Source organism: Salvelinus alpinus, chromosome 4 (assembly GCF_045679555.1).
Source record: "Salvelinus alpinus chromosome 4, SLU_Salpinus.1, whole genome shotgun sequence".
In the NCBI taxonomy this organism is placed as follows: Eukaryota; Metazoa; Chordata; class Actinopteri; order Salmoniformes; family Salmonidae; genus Salvelinus; species Salvelinus alpinus.
The window spans coordinates 66,097,765-66,117,844 of NC_092089.1; the positions used below are offsets into that span (position 1 = coordinate 66,097,765).

Here is a 20,080-nt window from a genome sequence, read left to right on the forward strand (position 1 = left end):
CGACACCATGTGGTTCGGTATTCGGTTTTCCATGACCATATGAACTTGTAGTTGTTGTCTGTTTTCCAGTTGCCATAACTACGTAGCAGCAATGAAGGAATGAGAACATGTAAAAATAGGAAAGAGAGATGGACTTATACACTTAAGCGAAGATAAATACAGCAAATGAGCTGGTGATTCAGCAACACCGAAGTGGACAGCGACCGCTTCAACAACCTCACTTCTATTAAGCGCGTTAAAGTCATCCCAATGAACTAGAAAAATATATATAATCGAATGACCAAAAAGATACTTACATACAGGATATTTCAAATGTTGAAATTCTTAGAAACAGTTCTTACCTCTCCAGAAGCTCTCCTCCTGTGTTCAGGTATCACTAGAGTATTCCCATTGCTTCCCGGGACTATAGTAGAACCTATACTCATTCTGGGTCCAACTAACATGTACCGATTGTCTCCGGATCTGTACTGGATGCTGTGGCACAGTGTCCCGTCGTTATTCACATCTTGTAAATACTTGGAGGAATAGTCTGTGGGTTTGGAGCACTGCATTACAATCAACACGATGATACTGATGAGAAAAAGCGTTGAAACTGACCCCAAAGTAATGATCAAATAAAATGTAACGCTGTTCTCCTCCTCGTCTTTTACTGAACTTTTAACATCAGAAGCTGCAAAAGCCTCTTTGGGCTCCACAACCTTGATAATCACAGTAGCTGTTGCTGACAGTGAAACGTTCCCATTGTCTTTTACCAGTATGACCAGTTTATGCTCAGCCTCGTCTGTCTCTGTGAATGATCGAAGTGTCCTTATCTGTCCCGTATAGCGGTCCAAAGCAAAGAGACTGTGGTCAGTAACTTCCTGCAGTGAAAATAATAACCAGCCGTTATATCCTATATCAGCGTCATAGGCTCTCACTTTAGTCACCAAATGGCCTGCGTTCACATTGCGGGGAATCTCCTCCACACCTTCAGCAGAACCGTTAGCGCTGACTGGATACAAGATCACTGGAGCGTTGTCGTTCTGATCCAGAATGAAAACGTTTATTGTGACGTTTCTGCTTAGAGACGGAGTCCCAGAGTCTGTAGCTACAACTTGGAAATGGAACGTTTTGAGGGTTTCGAAATTAAAGCTTTTGAGCGCGGCAATATCTCCATTATCAGCATTGATATTGAGGAAAGATGCCATATCATTCTGTGTTCCTTCACCTCTAACTATGTGATATGAAATCGCAGCATTTTCATGTAAGTCTTCATCAGTGGCGCTCACAGAGAATATAGATGCACCAGGAGCGTTATTTTCCACTAAGTACAGCTGAAGGGGGTTTTGGGAGAATTCTGGACTGTTATCGTTCACATCTGATATCTGGATGCTCAGAGTTTTGAATGTGGACAGAGGAGGCTGACCACAGTCAGTGGCTGTTATTGTGATGTCATAACCAGACACTAGCTCTCGATCTAAACGCTGTTTGGTCACTAAGGAATACATATTATCTTCATATGACGGTTTTAACTCAAACGGTACATTGTTGGAGATGCTGCACAAAACTTTACCATTGATACCTGAGTCTTTATCTGTCACACTAATGAGCGAAATAACTGTTCCTGGTTTTGAATCTTCTGAAACGACATTGGACAGCGATGTCACTTCTACTTCTGGTTGGTTATCATTAACATCAATTATCTTTATAATTGCTCTGCATTCCACAGTTAGGGGAGGTTGTCCTTTGTCTGAAGCCTGTACATCTAGTTTATAAACTTCTGTGTCCTCGAAGTCCACCTCACCTTTAACTTGAATTTCTCCTGTTAGGCTATCCAGTTCAAAAATATCGTATACTTTACGCTTTAGGTTTCTGCCTAAAGTGTACTCCAACTCACCGTTTGAACCCTCATCTAGATCAGTGGCATTTACCCTAACAACCACAGTACCAAGTGCGGCATTTTCCCGTAGTCTCACTGAATAGGTGTCTTGACTACAAACAGGACGGTTATCATTCGAATCAAGCACATTAATAGTGACGTTGACAGTCGCTGATCTTGGTGGACGACCTCCATCAACTGCAGTAACAAGTAATCTGTGTTTGGTTTTGAGCTCTCTATCCAAAGCTTTTTTCAAGACTAAGAAAGGTATTTTGTCTTCATCGTCTCTAATCTCAATTTCAAAATGATCGTTCTGACTTAATTTATACAAACGGACAGAGTTTAACGCTATATCTGGATCCCGTGCAGCCTGGATTTGGAAGCGCGTCCCTAGCATGGTATGTTCCGCTATTTCCAAATACTGCTCATTTCCAGGAAAAATAGGAGAGTGGTCATTGACGTCGGTGATTTCGACACCTACATAATGAATTTCTAAAGGGTTTTCAACAACCATTTTCAGGTTTATCAAACATGCAATATTGCCATCACAGAGCTCCTCTCTGTCGATTTTCTTGTGAACATACAAGACGCCATTGTTCTGATTTACGTGGAAAAGAGCGTCCTTTGATCCAGAAACAATACGAAACCGTCTCTCCACCAAAGTACTGACGTCAAGACCCAAATCCTTAGCAACATTTCCAACAACAGATCCCTCTTTCACCTCCTCTGGAATAGAGTACCTTATCTGTGCTGAAACCTGCTCTCCGAAGCACAGCAGCAGAGAGAAACGCACAGCAACCCAGCAGTACTCCCATCTGCGCCTTTGTCTTCCATCTCCCATCGTTAGACAGAAAAGTAAGCACAATCCTCAATGAAAAAACACAATCCTAATGATCAGATGACCAACTCATGATGATCCATAACGAAATGCAATGTTTCAGGACAGAAAAATAATACAATTATTTTCTGACTATCATAGCACGTCCTGTTGTGATGTCCGCACAGCTCTCTCTGCATTTGGGAACAAAACAACCCAGAGAGGGGCAGGGCCTAATATACAAAACACCAGACAGTCAGTCATTCTCCTTGTGTGACACCGACACCATGCGGACCGAGCTACTGCTTGCCACGAGTACACAAGGCTCTAGAATGATTGTACATTACTGTATTAGCATCAGCAAAAGTACCAGCGCAATATTATTGTTACAGGCGTGGGATGAGGAAAGGTTGAGGGGGAGTACATGGAGAGGGATTAGGAAAAAAATGGATTGGATGACTACATATGTAAAAGACTGACATAGTAAATACCTCGATTGCAAGGAAAAGCAATTAACTTTGTAAATCAGCACCATACGAGTGGACAGCTACCGCATGAACGAGTTCATTTCTCCATTACGCACAGAAAATCAGTTTGTAGACAGGGGAATTACACTAATGAGTCTTGTTTGGGCCTGGTCTATGACTATCCAACTATTTGAGAGAGGTCATCATAACTCATGCATATATAGCCCAAAAACAAACATAAGACATTAAGCACGAATTCAGCACAACCAGGGTCGACAGCAACCGTTTCATCATCAGTCACACATTTCATTACGCACGATAAATTCTTAAAAATAACCAGCAATATGCTTTCAAAGTTTAATGCTTAGAAACAGCTCTTACCTCTCCAGAAGCTCTCCTCCTGTGTTCAGGTAGCACAAGAGTATTTCCATTGCTTCCCGGGACAATAGTAGAACCTATACTCATTCTGGGTCCAACTAACATGTACCGATTGTCTCCGGATCTGTACTGGATGCTGTGGCACAGTGTCCCGTCGTAATTCACATCTTGTAAATACTTGGAGGAATTTTCTGTGGGTTTGGAGCACTGCATTACAATCAACACGATGATACTGATGAGAAAAAGCGTTGAAACAGACCCCAAAGTAATGATCAAATAAAATGTAACGCTGTTCTCCTCCTCGTCATCTTTTACTGAACTTTTAACATCAGAAGCTGCAAAAGCCTCTTTGGGCTCCACAACCTTGATAATAACAGTAGCTGTTGCTGACAGTGAAACGTTCCCATTGTCTTTTACTAGTATGACCAGTTTATGCTCAGCCTCGTCTGTCTCTGTGAATGACCGAAGTGTCCTTATCTGTCCTGTATAGCGGTCCAAAGCAAAGAGACTGTGGTCAGTAACTTCCTGCAGCGAAAATAATAACCAGCCGTTATATCCTATATCACCGTCATAGGCTCTCACTTTAGTCACCAAATGGCCTGCGTTCACATTGCGGGGAATCTCCTCCACACCTTCAGCAGAACCGTTAGCGCTGACTGGATACAAGATCACTGGAGCATTGTCGTTCTGATCCAGAATGAACACGTTGACTGTGACGTTACTGCTTAGTGACGGAGTTCCAGAGTCTGTAGCTACAACTTGGAATTGGAAAGTTTTGAGGATTTCGAAGTCAAAGCTTTTCAGCGCGGAGATATGGCCATTATCAGAATTGATGTTCAGAAAAGATGCCATATCATTCTGTGTCCCTTCTCCTCTAACTATGTGATATGAAATCGCAGCATTTTCATTCAAGTCTTTATCAGTGGCGCTTACAGAGAATATCGATGCACCAGGGACGTTATTTTCCACTAAGTACAGCTGAAGGGGGTTTTGGGAGAATTCTGGACTGTTATCGTTCACATCTGATATCTGGACGCTCAGAGTTTTGAATGTGGACAGAGGAGGCTGACCACAGTCTGTGGCTGTTATTGTGATGTCATAATGGGACACGAGTTCTCTGTCTAAACGTCCCTTTGTGACTATAGAATACACGTTATCCTTATATGAGGGTTTTAATTCAAATGGCACGTTTTCAGTTATACTGGAAATAACTTTTCCGTTAATACCAGAGTCTTGATCTGTCACACTGATGAGAGATATAACAGTTCCAGGTTTAGAATCTTCAGACACTGTATTAGAGAGTGATGTAACCTCTATTTGTGGTCTGTTGTCGTTCACGTCTTGTATCTTTACAATAACTCTGCAATCAGTTGTCATTGGAGGCTGGCCCTTATCAGACGCCTGTACATTTAGACTGTACATCTCATTTTCTTCAAAATCTACCGGGCCTCTCACCTTAATTTCCCCAGTAATGCTATCCAATAGGAAAATATCATGTACTCTCCGCTTTAAATTTCTACCGAGAGTATATTCCACCACGCCATTTGACCCATGGTCTGCATCGGTTGCATTAATTCTAACTACAAACCTACCGATATCAGCATTTTCTTGTAATGTAACTGAATAGACGTCCTGACTACATACAGGCTGATTATCATTTGCGTCAAGGACTGTGACAGTTATGTTCAGAGTACCTGATCTCGGTGGATTCCCCCCATCCAATGCTGTCAATAGTAATGAATGTTTGGTCTTCTGTTCCCTGTCCAAGGCTTTCTGTAAAATTAAAAACGGGATTGTATCCCCTTCCCCACTATCTCTCAGTTCTATATCGAAATGTTCATTTTGATTTAACTTATAGGAACGTATAGAATTAATTCCGGAGTCGAAATCACGCGCAGGCTGGAGTTCAAATCGAGCTCCTGGAGGTTTATTTTCAGCTATCTCTATGTGTAGATTTTTCTCAGAGAAACTTGGCGAGTGGTCATTTACATCCGTTATCTCTAAACCTACATAGTGGACTTCAAGCGGGTTTTCAACGACGATTTTCAGGTCTATCACGCAAGCTACCTTGCCGCTACAAATCCCTTCTCTGTCGATATTCTTGTGAACATATAAGACGCCATTGTTCTGATTTACCTGGAAAAGAGCGTCCTTAGATCCAGAAACAATACGAAACCGTCTCTCCACCAAAGTACTGACGTCAAGACCCAAATCCTTAGCAACATTTCCAACAACAGATCCCTCTTTCACCTCCTCTGGAATAGAGTACCTTATCTGTGCTGAAACCTGCTCTCCGAAGCACAACAGCAGAGAGAAACGCACAGCAACCCACCAGTACTCCCATCTGCGCCTTTGTCTTCCATCTCCCATCGTTAGACAGAAAAGTAAGCACAATCCTCAATGACAAAATACAATACTAATGAACAGATGGCCAACTCGTTCTTGTCCATACGGAGTTCAATGCGTCAGCACCGAAATAAAAGACGATTCTCTCTAACATAGCACGTCTTGTTCTGACGTCCGCACCACTCTCTCTGTATGTGTGGAACAAAACAGACCAGAGAAGGGAAGGGCCTAATCTACAAAGCACCAGTCTCCTTGTGTTACACTGACACCATGTGGTCCGGGATTCTGGTATCGACAACAACTAGATAGGCACCGAGAGAGTTATCAACGTACGTTTTGCGTCCAGACCAACAAAAACACCAACTCCAGTAAATTGTCCTTAAGAATGTCTAGTATGAAGATGAATGTGCGTAGATGTGAGCAAAAGAGATAGAGACTGAATTGAAGGACTACAGCAGAAGAACATGTAATAAACCTGAGGTACAGTAGTTAGCCTAGCAGTATAATGCTCTCACCAGCTAAACTAATCGGTGAGCTGGTAGTTCAGCACCATGGCCAGCATCCGCTGCTGCAAAGAGGTTGCGTTAGCCACGGACAAAACATGCTAATATATATATTATGAGGTGCAAAACTCTTACCTCTACAGAAGCTCTCTTCCTGTGTTCTGAAGGAACCACTAGAGTATTCCCATTGCTGCCCGGGACAATAGTAGAACCTATACTCATTCTGGGTCCAACTAACATGTACCGATTGTCTCCGGATCTGTACTGGATGCTGTGGCACAGTGTCCCGTCGTTATTCGCATCTTGTAAATACTTGGAGGAATAGTCTGTGGGTTTGGAGCACTGCATTACAATCAACACGACGATACTGATGAGAAAAAGCGTTGAAACAGACCCCAAAGTAATGATCAAATAAAATGTAACGCTGTTCTCCTCTTCGTCATTTACTTCGCCTTTAACATCAGAAGCTGCAAAAGCCTCTTTGGGCTCCACAGCATTAATATTCACAGTAGCTGTTGCTGAGAGTGAAACGTTCCCATTGTCTTTTACCAGTATGACCAGTTTATGCTCAGCCTCGTCTGTCTCTGTGAATGACCGAAGTGTCCTTATCTGTCCCGTGTAGCGGTCCAAAGCAAAGAGACTGTGGTCAGTAACTTCCTGCAGTGAAAATAATAACCAGCCGTTATATCCTATATCAGCGTCATAGGCTCTCACTTTAGTCACCAAATGGCCTGCGTTCACATTGCGGGGAATCTCCTCCACACCTTCAGCAGAACCGTTAGCGCTGACTGGATACAATATCACTGGAGCGTTGTCGTTCTGATCCAGAATGAACACGTTGACTGTGACGTCACTGCTTAGAGACGGAGTTCCAGAGTCTGTAGCTGCAACTTGGAATTTGAATGTTTTCAAAGTTTCAAAGTCAAAGCTTTTGAGCGCGGAGATATGGCCATTATCAGAATTGATATTTAAAAAAGATGCCATATCATTCTGTGTCCCTTCACCTCTAACAATGTGATATGAAATCGCGGCGTTTTCATTCAAGTCTTTATCAGAAGCGCTTACAGAGAATATGGATGCACCAGGAGCGTTATTTTCCACTAAGTAGAGCTCAAGCGAGTTTTGGGAGAATTCGGGACTGTTATCGTTTACATCTGATATCTGGACGCCTATAGTTTTGAATGTGGACAGAGGAGGCTGACCACAGTCAGTGGCTGTTATTGTGATGTCATAATGGGACACGAGTTCACGATCCAAGCGTTGTTTGGTCACTAAAGAATACATATTATCTTGGTATGAGGGCTTTAATTCGAAAGGTACGTCGTCTGAAAGACCGCACAAAACTTTACAATTAATACCAGAGTCTTTATCTGTCACACTAATTAGAGAAATAATAGTTCCTGGTTTTGAATCTTCTGACACCATACTAGAGAGGGACGTCACCTCTATATCGGGTTTATTGTCGTTTAAATCGAGTATCTTTATAATGACTCTACAATCCGTACTCATTGGGGGCTGCCCTTTGTCAGTGGCATGGACGTCTAGTTTATATGTATCAATGTCCTCGAAGTCAACGTAACCTTTAACACGAATTGCACCTGTAGCTTTATCTAAACTAAATACATCATATATCTTGGGAAGAAGTTCACTACCAAATAAATATTCAACGTCACCATTGGAACCGTCGTCCAAATCTGTTGCCTTAACGTTGAGTACAATAGTTCCGGGTTGGACATTTTCAGGCAATGTGACCGAGTATACCTCATGACTAAATACAGGATTGTTGTCATTCGAATCGAGAACAGTGATAGTGACATTAAGAGTCCCTGACCTCTGTGGACTTCCACCATCGACTGCAGTTAAAACTAGTCTGTGTTCAGATTGTTTCTCTCTATCCAAGGGTTTTTGTAAAACTAAGAATGGAATTTTATCTTCTCCTCTTTCTCTTATTTGCAAATCAAAATGTTCATTGTGACTCAATTTATAGACACGTACTGCATTAACGCCAACATCAGGATCACGCGCGGCTGGTAACTGGAGTCGCTTGCCAGAAAGAGTAGATTCCGAAATATCAACTAGTTTGTCTTTCTCTTGGAAATTGGGCGAGTTATCATTGACGTCCGTGATTTCTATTCCGGCGTAATGTATTTCTAACGGATTTTCAACAACCATTTTCAGGTTTATCAAACATGCAATATTGCCATCACAGAGCTCCTCTCTGTCGATATTCTTATGAACATACAAGACGCCATTGTTCTGATTTAACTGGAAAATATCTTCTTTAGATCCAGAAACAATACGAAACCGTCTCTCCACCAAAGTACTGACGTCAAGACCCAAATCCTTAGCAACATTTCCAACAACAGATCCCTCTTTCACCTCCTCTGGAATAGAGTACCTTATCTGTGCTGAAACCTGCTCTCCGAAGCACAGCAGCAGAGAGAAACGCACAGTAACCCACCAGTACTCCCATCTGCGCCTTTGTCTTCCATCTCCCATCGTTAAATAGAAACAAATAAGAAAATAAGCACGATCAATAATGAAAGAATGCAATCCTGAGGATCAGATGGCCAACTCGTAATGATTCATACAGAATCTAATGTTTAGTCAGCGAATAAAAAATACAAAATCTAAATCTGACTATCACATCACGTCTTGTTCCAATCTCCGCAATACTCTCTCTGTATGTGTGGAACAAAACAGACCAGAGAGGGGACTAGTCTAAAAAGTACCAGACATTCTCCTTGTGTTACACTGACACCACGTGGTCCGTGATTCTGGTAATCACAACAACTACATAACCCCAGAGAGTTGTTATCATTGTTTACGTTTAGGATCCAAACCAATAAAAATGTAACATTCCAGCACAAATTAACCATCAAAGAACGAGTAAAGGTGAAGATGGAAGATGGATAGATATGGGAGGTGGAGGAAGAAACTGAATTGAAAAAGTGCACAGCAAAAGAACAGATAAAAAAAACCGAGGTAGTAGCCTAGCATGCTAAGCAGTGAGTTTGTGATAATTCAGCACCATGGACAGTGATTGACACGGCTGGTTTGCACAGACAAAACATGATAACAAAGAACAAATTCCCTCAAAACATGTCTCTTTATCTGACTTAACAGGCAGAAAATTATAGAGACAGATCTTACCTCTCCAGAAGCTCTCCTCCTGTGTTCAGGTAGCACTAGAGTATTTCCATTGCTGCCCGGGACAATAGTAGAACCTATACTCATTCTGGGTCCAACTAACATGTACCGTTTGTCTCCGGATCTGTACTGGATGCTGTGGCACAGTGTCCCGTCGTTATTCACATCTTGTAAATACTTGGAGGAAAAGTCTGTGGGTTTGGAGCACTGCATTACAATCAACACAACGATACTGATGAGAAAAAGCGTTGAAACTGACCCCAAAGTAATGATCAAATAAAATGTAACACTGTTCTCCTCTTCGTCTTTAATTGAACTTTTAACATCAGAAGCTGCAAAAGCCTCTTTGGGCTCCACAACCTTGATAATCACAGTAGCTGTTGCTGACAGTGAAACGTTCCCATTGTCTTTTACAAGTAGGACCAGTTTATTCTCAGCCTCGTCTGTCTCTGTGAATGACCGAAGTGTCCTTATCTGTCCTGTATAGCGGTCCAAAGCAAAGAGACTGTGGTCAGTAACTTCCTGCAGTGAAAATAATAACCAGCCGTTATATCCTATATCAGCGTCATAGGCTCTCACTTTAGTCACCAAATGGCCTGCGTTCACATTGCGGGGAATCTCCTCCACACCTTCAGCAGAACCGTTAGCGCTGACTGGATACAAGATCACTGGAGCGTTGTCGTTCTGATCCAGAATGAACACGTTCACTGTGACGTTGGTGCTTAGTGACGGAGTTCCAGAGTCTGTAGCTACAACTTGGAATTGGAACGTTTTTAAAGTTTCAAAGTCAAAGCTTTTTTGCGCGGAAATATCTCCATTATCAGAATTGATATTCAGAAAAGATGCCAAATCATTCTGTGTCCCTTCTCCTCTAACTATGTGATATGAAATCGCAGAATTTTCATTCAAGTCTTTATCAGTGGCGCTCACAGAGAATATAGATGCACCAGGGGCGTTATTTTCCACTAAGTACAGCTGAAGAGGGGTTTGGGAGAATTCTGGACTGTTATCGTTCACATCTGATATCTGGACGCTCAGAGTTTTGAATGTGGACAGAGGAGGCTGACCACAGTCAGTGGCTGTTATTGTGATGTCATAACCAGACACTAGCTCTCGATCTAAACGCTGCTTGGTCACTAAAGAATACATATTATCTTGGTATGAGGGTTTTAACTCAAACGGTACAGTATCCGACAGACCACACAACACCTTTCCATTTATACCCGAGTCCTTATCTGTAACACTAATAAGAGAAACAACAGTTCCAGGTTTTGCATCTTCCGGAACTAAATTAGAGAGGGATGTCACCTCTATATCTGGTTTGTTGTCATTTACATCTGTTATCTTAATGATAACTCTACAGCTCACAGTCATGGGAGGCTGTCCTTTATCCGAAGCCTGCACGTCAAGTCTATACACTTCTGTCGATTCAAAGTCGACCTTTCCTTTGACTCGAATTTTTCCAGTGACACCGTCTAAATGAAACGCCTCGTAAACGTTACGATTAAGATCTCTGCCGAGAGTATATTCAACATCACCATTGACACCCTCGTCCAAGTCAACAGCTTGTACTTGTATCACAACAGTGTTGACGGATACATTTTCCTCCAGTGTTACAGTGTACACCTCCTGACTAAATACAGGTCGGTTGTCGTTTATGTCTAGCACTGTGACCGTCAAATTAAGATTGGCTGATCTCGGCGGAGTCCCTCCATCGATTGCTGTCAGTAATAATCTGTGCTCACATTTCTGCTCTCTATCCAGCGTTTTCTGTAGAACTAAAAAGGGTACCTTTTCATCACCTCTATCTCTAACTTCCAGTTCAAAATGAGCGTTTTGACTTAACTTGTACAAGCGAATGGAATTAATCCCAGAGTCAAGATCACGCGCAGCTGGCAGTTGGAAATGCGATCCAGCGTGTGTGCTCTCCGAAATGTCCAGCCCTTTTGCTATCTCTGGGAAACTGGGAGAATTATCATTCACATCGGTAATTTCTACACCAACGTAATGGATTTCTAGAGGGTTTTCAACAACCATTTTCAGGTCAATCAAGCAGGCGCTATTACCATCACAGAGCTCCTCTCTGTCGATATTCTTATGAACATACAAGACGCCATTGTTCTGATTTACCTGGAAAAGAGCGTCCTTAGATCCAGAAACAATACGAAACCGTCTCTCCACCAAAGTACTGACGTCAAGACCCAAATCCTTAAAAACATTTCCAACAATGGATCCCTCTTTCACCTCCTCTGGAATAGAGTACCTTATCTGTGCTGAAACCTGCTCTCCGACGCACAGCAGAAGAGAGAAACGCACAGCAACCCAGCAGTACTCCCATCTGCGCCTTTGTCTTCCATCTCCCATCGTTAGACAGAAAAGTAAGCACAATCCTCAATGACAAAAGAAATATCTTAATTATCAGATGACGAACTCATAATAATCCGTAACGAATCCAACGTTTCAGCACTGTAAAGGAATACAACTATTCTCTGACTATCACATCACGTCTTGTTCCGATGTCTGCAATACTCTCTCTGTATGTGTGGAACAAAACAGACCAGAGAAGGGGCCTAGTCTACAAAGTATCAGACAATCTCCTTGTGTTACACTGACACCCTGTGGTCCGTGATTCTGGTATTCACAAACACTACATACGCTCCGAGGGAGCGATACTCGTTGTTTACGTGTTGCATCAAACCCAACAAATATACCAATTACAATCCAAATCGACCATCATAAGAACGAATAAAGGTGAAGATGGATAGATATGGGAGGTGGAGGAAAACACTGAATTGAAGGAGTACAACGCAAAAGAACAGATAATAAACCCGAGGTAGTAGCCTAGCATGCTAAGCAGTGAGTTTGTGGTAATTCGGCACCATGGACAGCGACCACCACAGCGAGTTTGCACACTCGGACATTATGCAGAGACAAAACGACAAGCAACACATTCATCCAAAACATCTCTCTTTATCCAACTTAATAGGCAGTAAAGAATTGAGAGAGAGTTCTTACCTCTACAGAAGCTCTCTTCCTGTGTTCTGAGGGAACCACTAGAGTATTCCCATTGCTGCCCGGGACTATAGTCGAACCTATACTCATTCTGGGTCCAACTAACATGTACCGATTGTCTCCGGATCTGTACTGGATGCTGTGGCACAGTGTCCCGTCGTTATTCACATCTTGTAAATACTTGGAGGAATAGTCTGTGGGTTTGGAGCACTGCATTACAATCAACACGACGATACTGATGAGAAAAAGCGTTGAAACTGACCCCAAAGTAATGATCAAATAAAATGTAACGCTGTTCTCCTCCTCGTCTTTTACTGAACTTTTAACATCAGAAGCAGCAAAAGCCTCTTTGGGCTCCACAACCTTGATAATAACAGTAGCTGTTGCTGACAGTGAAACGTTCCCATTGTCTTTTACAAGTAGGACCAGTTTATGCTTAGCCTCGTCTGTCTCTGTGAATGACCGAAGTGTCCTTATTTGTCCTGTATAGCGGTCCAAAGCAAAGAGACTGTGGTCAGTAACTTCCTGCAGTGAAAATAATAACCAGCCGTTATATCCTATATCAGCGTCATAGGCTCTCACTTTAGTCACCAAATGGCCTGCGTTCACATTGCGGGGAATCTCCTCCACACCTTCAGCAGAACCGTTAGCGCTGACTGGATACAAGATCACTGGAGTGTTGTCGTTCTGATCCAGAATGAACACGTTGACTGTGACGTTGGTGCTTTGTGACGGACTTCCAGAGTCTGTAGCTACAACTTGGAAATGGAATGTTTTTAAAGTTTCAAAGTCAAAGCTTTTTAGCGCCAAAATGTTCCCATTTTCCGAGTTTATGTTGAGAAAAGACGCCCGTATGTTTTCCTCGCCACCATCTCTCAAAATATGATATGAAATCAGTGCGTTTTCATTCATGTCAGGATCTGACCCACTCACGGAAAACACTGAGGCGCCGGGGATGTTATTCTCAGTGACATAGAAAGCATAAGGACTCAGTGAAAACTCTGGACTGTTATCATTCACATCTGATACAACAACGCTGACAGTCTTTACAGATGACAAGGACGGTTCCCCTGCGTCTTTGGCAACTATTGTTAGATCATATTCAGACTGTTTCTCCCTATCTAGTGGTGACTTGGTGATAACAGAATACATGTTATCTTGTAAAGAGGGAATTAGTTTGAAAGGTACATCTTCAAGTAGCGAGCAAAGAACTTTGCCATTGAGACCAGAGTCCAAATCATTAACACTGATCAGTGCCACAGTAGTTCCGGGTTTGGAATCCTCAGGGATTGCGTTAGAGAAAGATGTCACTTCAATCTCCGGTGCATTGTCATTAACGTCAATTACATGGATAATAATAGTTTTGTCAGTTGTCAAAGGAGCTGTCCCCTTGTCTGATGCCTGAATATCAATCTCAAAACTGTTATTTTCCTCGAAATTAATAACACCCTTTACAATTATTTCCCCGGTAATGCAGTCTAAATCAAAACGTTGCCGTACTCTACCGTCCACGTCGTTGGCGAAAGAATACATTATTTCACCATTTGAACCTTCGTCCAAATCAGTCGCGTTCATCTGTATGACTGTTGTGCCTAAAGGGGCATTTTCATTCAGCGTTACAGAGTATACCTCCATAGTAAAGACAGGGGTGTTATCGTTTACGTCTAATACATCTACAGTTATTCTCATGTCTCCAGATCTAGGAGGTTTACCTCCATCAATAGCCGTGAGCAGTAATCTATGGCTCCGTATGGCCTCTCTATCTAACGCCTTCTGTAAAATCAAAGTAGGGGTTTTGCGGTCCTCACCTCGATCTTTAACTTCCAAACGAAAATGATCATTGGGGCTGAGTTTATACTGTTGCATAGAATAACTGCCTCCATCTCGATCATGAGCAGCATTAAGCTGAAATCGAGCCCCAGGTACCGCAGACTCTGAAATCTCTAACCGTTTCTCTGTCTCGGGAAAGCTGGGAGAATGGTCGTTCACATCTAACACCTCCACCGCGACATAATGTATCTCCAGCGGGTTCTCTAGAACGGTTTTCAGGTTGATCAAACACACGCTGCTCCGTTCACACACCTCCTCTCGGTCTATTTTTTGGTTCACGTACAAGATGCCGTCATTCTGGTTTACCTGGAAAAGGGGATCAGTCGAGCCAGATACGATTCGAAATCCCCTTTCCTTCAATGTGCTTAGCTCTATACCCAAATCCTTAGCTATATTCCCAACGACAGTTCCTTCCTTAAGCTCTTCAGAGATGGAGTATCTTATCTGAGCTGAAGTCCCGCTCCAAAAGAGAACCAAAGCAACCATGAACACAACCCATTGCCGTCGCTCCAGCCATGCCCGGCATCCTCTTTGTTCCATGTTTTCAAGATAAATAACAATAATCCACAGCACTTCCACTATTCCTCCATTGATGACAGTTGTCTATTCATTATATTCGGATAGGACCAAAGCTCATTATCCAATAGTGTTCTCAGAATATATAATTGAAATCTTATTCTCCCCACGAAGCTCACGACTGTGTTCTTCCGGCGACTGAATAAGATACGAAACCAGCAAGGGGGTGTACTCAAAAGTATGACGAGTGGAAGTCTACCAGGAGCGTTATTCTAGTTGTGTACTGACACCATGCGATTCTATCTCAGAGTGCACTATCGTTCAAGCTTATTCATGGTATATAATAAAAATACAAATCGCATAAAACCGTACTGAAAAAGTTGTGTGGATTAAGAAAGTCGGAATACAGTTGACTGAGGTCTACAAACCATGATGCATAGCCCGGGACCTCATTTACTGGAGTGTGTAACAAGCGTCCCACCCCGACTGAAGAAAATATTGAGATATATTTATATAAATGAAGAGCATATCAACTTGACATGCATGTAGGCCTATATGTCATCACTTTTTGCCAGACCTTCACCAGACAAACATCGCGTTGAAATAAACAGCATTTCAGCACTATTGTAGTGGACTGCGACCAGTGGTTCGGCCCGATTTACAAGTTTTCTCCCTGAAAAATGTAATTCATTTAATCTGATTGTCATAAGGTTCCATGACTTTGTCCACACAGGGCATCTGAACAAACAAAATACATTTGGATGATTTTCATAACATTTTGGGTGTTTTATTTAACTTTTGTACACCTGTGGTGTTCCCGGTCCAAAATGACTGGGTGAGACTACAATTAGTGTATAAAATTGAGTTCAGGCACATGCCCATTCATCAGATGGACACACTTCCTCTCCCAGACCCCCACATGCATATGTGTTTGAACACACACACACACACACACACACACACACACACACACACACACACACACACACACACACACACACACACACACACACACACACACACACACACACACACACACACACACACACACACACACACCCTCACTCCCCTTCTTGGCTTCCATGGCAACCCCCACGGGAACTTTTCCCCAATAGAATCTTTCCCCCACGGGAACCACACCTGTTGGCATTCTCACAAACAATCGCAACATTGTTTCAATAATATATATAACTTTTCTCGCAGCTCTGGTATATAAAGCTTTTTTGAGGCCTTGCTCACAATTCATTCTGTGGCAGCACAATGACCAAACGATACACTGTATGTGAGGCTCTTGGTCATATCCTTGATCATGACACTGGTGAGGAGGAGAGAGTCCTTGTTAAACTTTGACACAAAGTAGTCTGTGATAAATAGTACAATATGTTTCATCTGAGTATTTGTTATAGTCTAAATAATCCATACATTATGCTTTTTTTTAACTCAAAAATGAGTTGTATGAGCTCAGGTAAAGAGGCCTACAGGCCATACATCGCAAAAAGAAGTTCAAAACTTGTAATGTTCACAAGAACTTAAGTTGATAAAAAGATCGAACACAACATTAGGTAATAGTATATGTATTATTATGGATTTGTAATCAGCAATAATGGAGCGGTCATTTTGGACCGGGAACACAGAATTAATTCACATGAAACGAACACAACAGGAGGGTTAAGCTGTGGCTGCAAATGAGCCGGCTAGCAACTTTCATGAGTGATGTTGTGAAATCATGTTTCATCTAATATGCTAAACCACAACCATATACACTACCGGTCAAAACACCTACTCATTCAAGTTTTAAAAATATATTTTTTACTATTTTCTTCACTAGTGAAGACATCAAAACTATGAAATAACATAAATGGAATCATGTAGTAACCAAAAAAGTGTTAAACAAGTCAAAATATATGTAATATTTGAGATTCTTCAAATAGCCACCCTTTGCCTTGATGACAGCTTTGCACACTCTTGGCGTTCTCTCAACCAGCTTCATGAGGTAGTCACCTGGAATGCATTTCAATTAACAGGTGTGCCTTCTTAAACGTTAATTTGTGTAATATCTTTCCTTCTTAATGCGTTTAAGCCAATTAGCTGTGTTGTGACAAGGTAGGGGTGGTGTACAGAAGATAGCGCTATTTGGTAAAAGACCAAGTCCATATTATGGCAAGAACAGCTCAAATAAGCAAAGAGAAATGACAGTCCATCATTACTTTAAGGCATAAGAAAATTTCAAGAACTTTGAACGTTTCTTCAAGTGCAGTCACAAAAACCATCAAGCGCTATGATGAAACTGGCTCTCATGTGGACCGTCACAGGAAAGGAAGACTGCTGCAGAGGATAAGTTCATTAGCGTTACCAGCCTCAGAAATTGCAGCCCAAATAAACGCTTCAGAGTTCAAGTCACAGACACATCTCAACATCAACTGTTCAGAGACAGCAGGAGCGGTAGAGATACTCTGAATGATCAGCTATGAAAAGCCAACTGACATTTACTCCTGAGGTGCTGACCTGTTGCACCCTCTACAACCACTGTGATTATTATTATTTGACCCTGCTGGTCATCTATGAACATTTTAACATATTGGCCATGTTCTGTTATAATCTCCACCCAGCATAGCCAGAAGAGGACTGGCCACCCCTCATAGCCTGGTTCCTCTCTAGGTTTCTTCCTAGATTCTGGCCTTTCTAGGGAGTTTTTCCTAGCCACCGTGCTTCTAAACCTGCATTGCTTGCTGTTTGGGGTTTTAGGCTGGGTTTCTGTACAGAACTTTGTGACATCAGCTGATGTAAGAAGGGCTTTATAAATAGATTTGATTTGATTTGATTCAGAGGAGACTGAATCAGGCCTTCATGGTCAAATTGCTGCAAAGAAACCACTACTAAAGTACACCAATAAGAAGAGACTTGCTTGGGCCAAGAAACACGAACAATGGACATTAGACCGGTGGAAATCTGTCCTTTGGTCTGATGAGTCCAAATTTGTGATTTTTTTTGTTCCAACAGCGTGTCTTTGTGAGATGCAGAGTAGGTGACTGGATGATCTCCGCATAATGTGGTTCCCACCATGAAGCATGGAGGAGGAGGTGGGATGGTGTGGGGGTGCTTTGCTGGTGACACTGTTGGTGATTTATTTAGAATTCAAGGCACACTTAACCAGCATGGCTACCACAGCATTCTGCAGCGAAGCACCATCCCATCTGGTTTGCACTTAGTGGGACTATCATTTGTTTTTCAACAGGACAATGACCCAACACACCTTCAGGCTGTTTAAGGGCTATTTGACCAAGAATGAGAATGATGGAGTGCTGCATCAGATGACCTGGCCTCCAAAATCACCCGACCTCAACCCAATTGAGATGGTTTGGGATGAGTTGGACCACAGAGTGAAGGAAAAGAAGCCAACAAGTGCTCAGCATATGTGGGAACTCCTTCAAGACTGTTGTAAAAGCATTCCAGGTGAGGCTGGTTGAGAGAATTCCAAGAGTGTGCAAAGCTGTCATCAAGGCAGAGGGTGGCTACTTTGAAGAATCTAAAATGTTAAATATATTTTGATTTGTTTAACACTTGTTTGGTTACTACATGATTCCTTATGTGTTTTTTCATAGTTTGGTGTCTTCACTATTATTCTACAGTATAGAAAATAATTTAAAAAATAAAGAAAAACCCTTGAATGAGAAGGTGTTCTTAAACTTTTGACCGGTAGTGTATATATAGAGAGTTAGGCCAGCTTTTTAGAACGGCCACCATATTAGCGCCCATACAGAACTTTATTCTTAAAATGTTGGTGATGTAACAATGACCCGCTGTAAACACGCAAAACAATGCAGCGAATTCAACAGATGTTTTTTTACATTAGCATTTGGGATAATGTGTATCCAAGTTTTTACTGCGTTGTAATGTCAACAAATTGCATATCTGCTTTCAGTAGACATCTTCATAGGTTTTGAAAACTATCAGAAATAAACAGCACAGCGCGGAGGTGTCAATTATCACTTAGCGACGTTATCGATGTTGTAAAGAGGTCAATCGAACTCGACCAAAACAATGGAATTGCCACGGACGTCACACCCTGATCTGTTTCACCTGTCTTGTGCTTGTCTCCACCCCCCACCAGGTGTCTCCCATTTGTTCCCATTATCCCCTGTCTTTTTATGCTGGTGGTTTCTGTTTGTCTGATGCCAGTTCGTCTTGTCTCGTCAAGCCTACCTGCGTGTTTTTCCGTACTCCTGTTTTTCTAGTCCCTGTTTTCTAGTCCTCCCAGTTCCGACCTTTTCTGCCTGCCCTGACCCTGAGCCCGCCTGCCATACCATTCTGCCTGCCCTGCCCTTGAGCCTGCCTGCCGTCCTGTACCCATCTGACTCTGACCTAGTTTACAAACTTCTGCCTGTCCTCGACCTGCCTCTTGCCGGCCCCTTGTCTATTAATAAATATCAGAGACTCTAACCATCTTTCTCCTGCGTCTGCATTTGGGTCTTGTCCTGTGTCCTTATAATGAAAACGTTTGGGGAATTGCCATGCTCACCAACTTATACAAACAGTAGTTAGCATTTAGCAGTCACTTCTTCTAAACCTGAAAAGGGACAACTTATAAATGTTGTGCAGTGAAAACAGCCAAATATATCCCTATCAGACTTAAGTAACCACATTGTGGGCCTGTTACAATACATCAATCATGATGGATTTGAGGAATATCTACTTTGTTAGATCAGATTTGTTGAATGTGCGCCAATCTGGTCAATGGAAAGGTCTGCATTCCATAGACTCCTTTACCGCATCTATGGAGGAGAAAGTGGCGCTCTCGGAACGTTCAATCGTATTGGCCTAACTCTCTCTATATATGGCTCTAGGACAACCCTCTTAATCGACAACATAACATTTGCAGCCCACTATCAGCCTGAAAACATAATCCTGGCACGTTTTTACAAAAAGGTAAACTGTCAGGGCAGCTGAAGTTTTGCTCAATACATTGCAGTCAATGGGAAAAGATGTGTCACAAGGTTGATATTTTTCTGAGTACATTGCTGTCAATTGGAAAAGATGAGTGTCCCAGGATTTATGTTTTTATCAGTACATTGCCGTCAATTGGAAAATATGAGTGTCCCAGGATTTGTTTTTCTCAGTACATTGCCATCAATTGGAAAATATGAGTGTCCCAGGATTTGTTTTTCTCAGTACATTGCCATCAATTGGAAAATATGAGTGTCCC

The 20,080-nt window shown here is 42.2% G+C and overlaps 1 protein-coding gene across 9 annotated transcripts in view; it reads right to left on the reverse strand.

Moving 5' to 3' along the window:
- The window catches only part of LOC139574176 (protocadherin alpha-C2-like), a 305,452-nt gene extending 290,367 nt beyond the window's left edge, over positions 1-15,085 (reverse strand). For 3 of the 9 annotated variants that reach the window (XM_071398486.1, XM_071398463.1, XM_071398497.1), the window contains exon 1: positions 342-2,851. In XM_071398486.1, coding sequence (XP_071254587.1) covers positions 342-2,699 — 2,358 coding nt within the window. In that variant the 5' untranslated portion in view covers positions 2,700-2,851. Of the gene's footprint in view, positions 1-341; positions 2,852-3,523; positions 6,036-6,504; positions 9,034-9,522; positions 11,915-12,534 lie in introns of those variants that run through there. The other 6 variants (XM_071398475.1, XM_071398452.1, XM_071398476.1 and 3 more) reach the window with 4 other exon arrangements.
- Between the last annotated feature and the right edge of the window lie 4,995 nt (positions 15,086-20,080).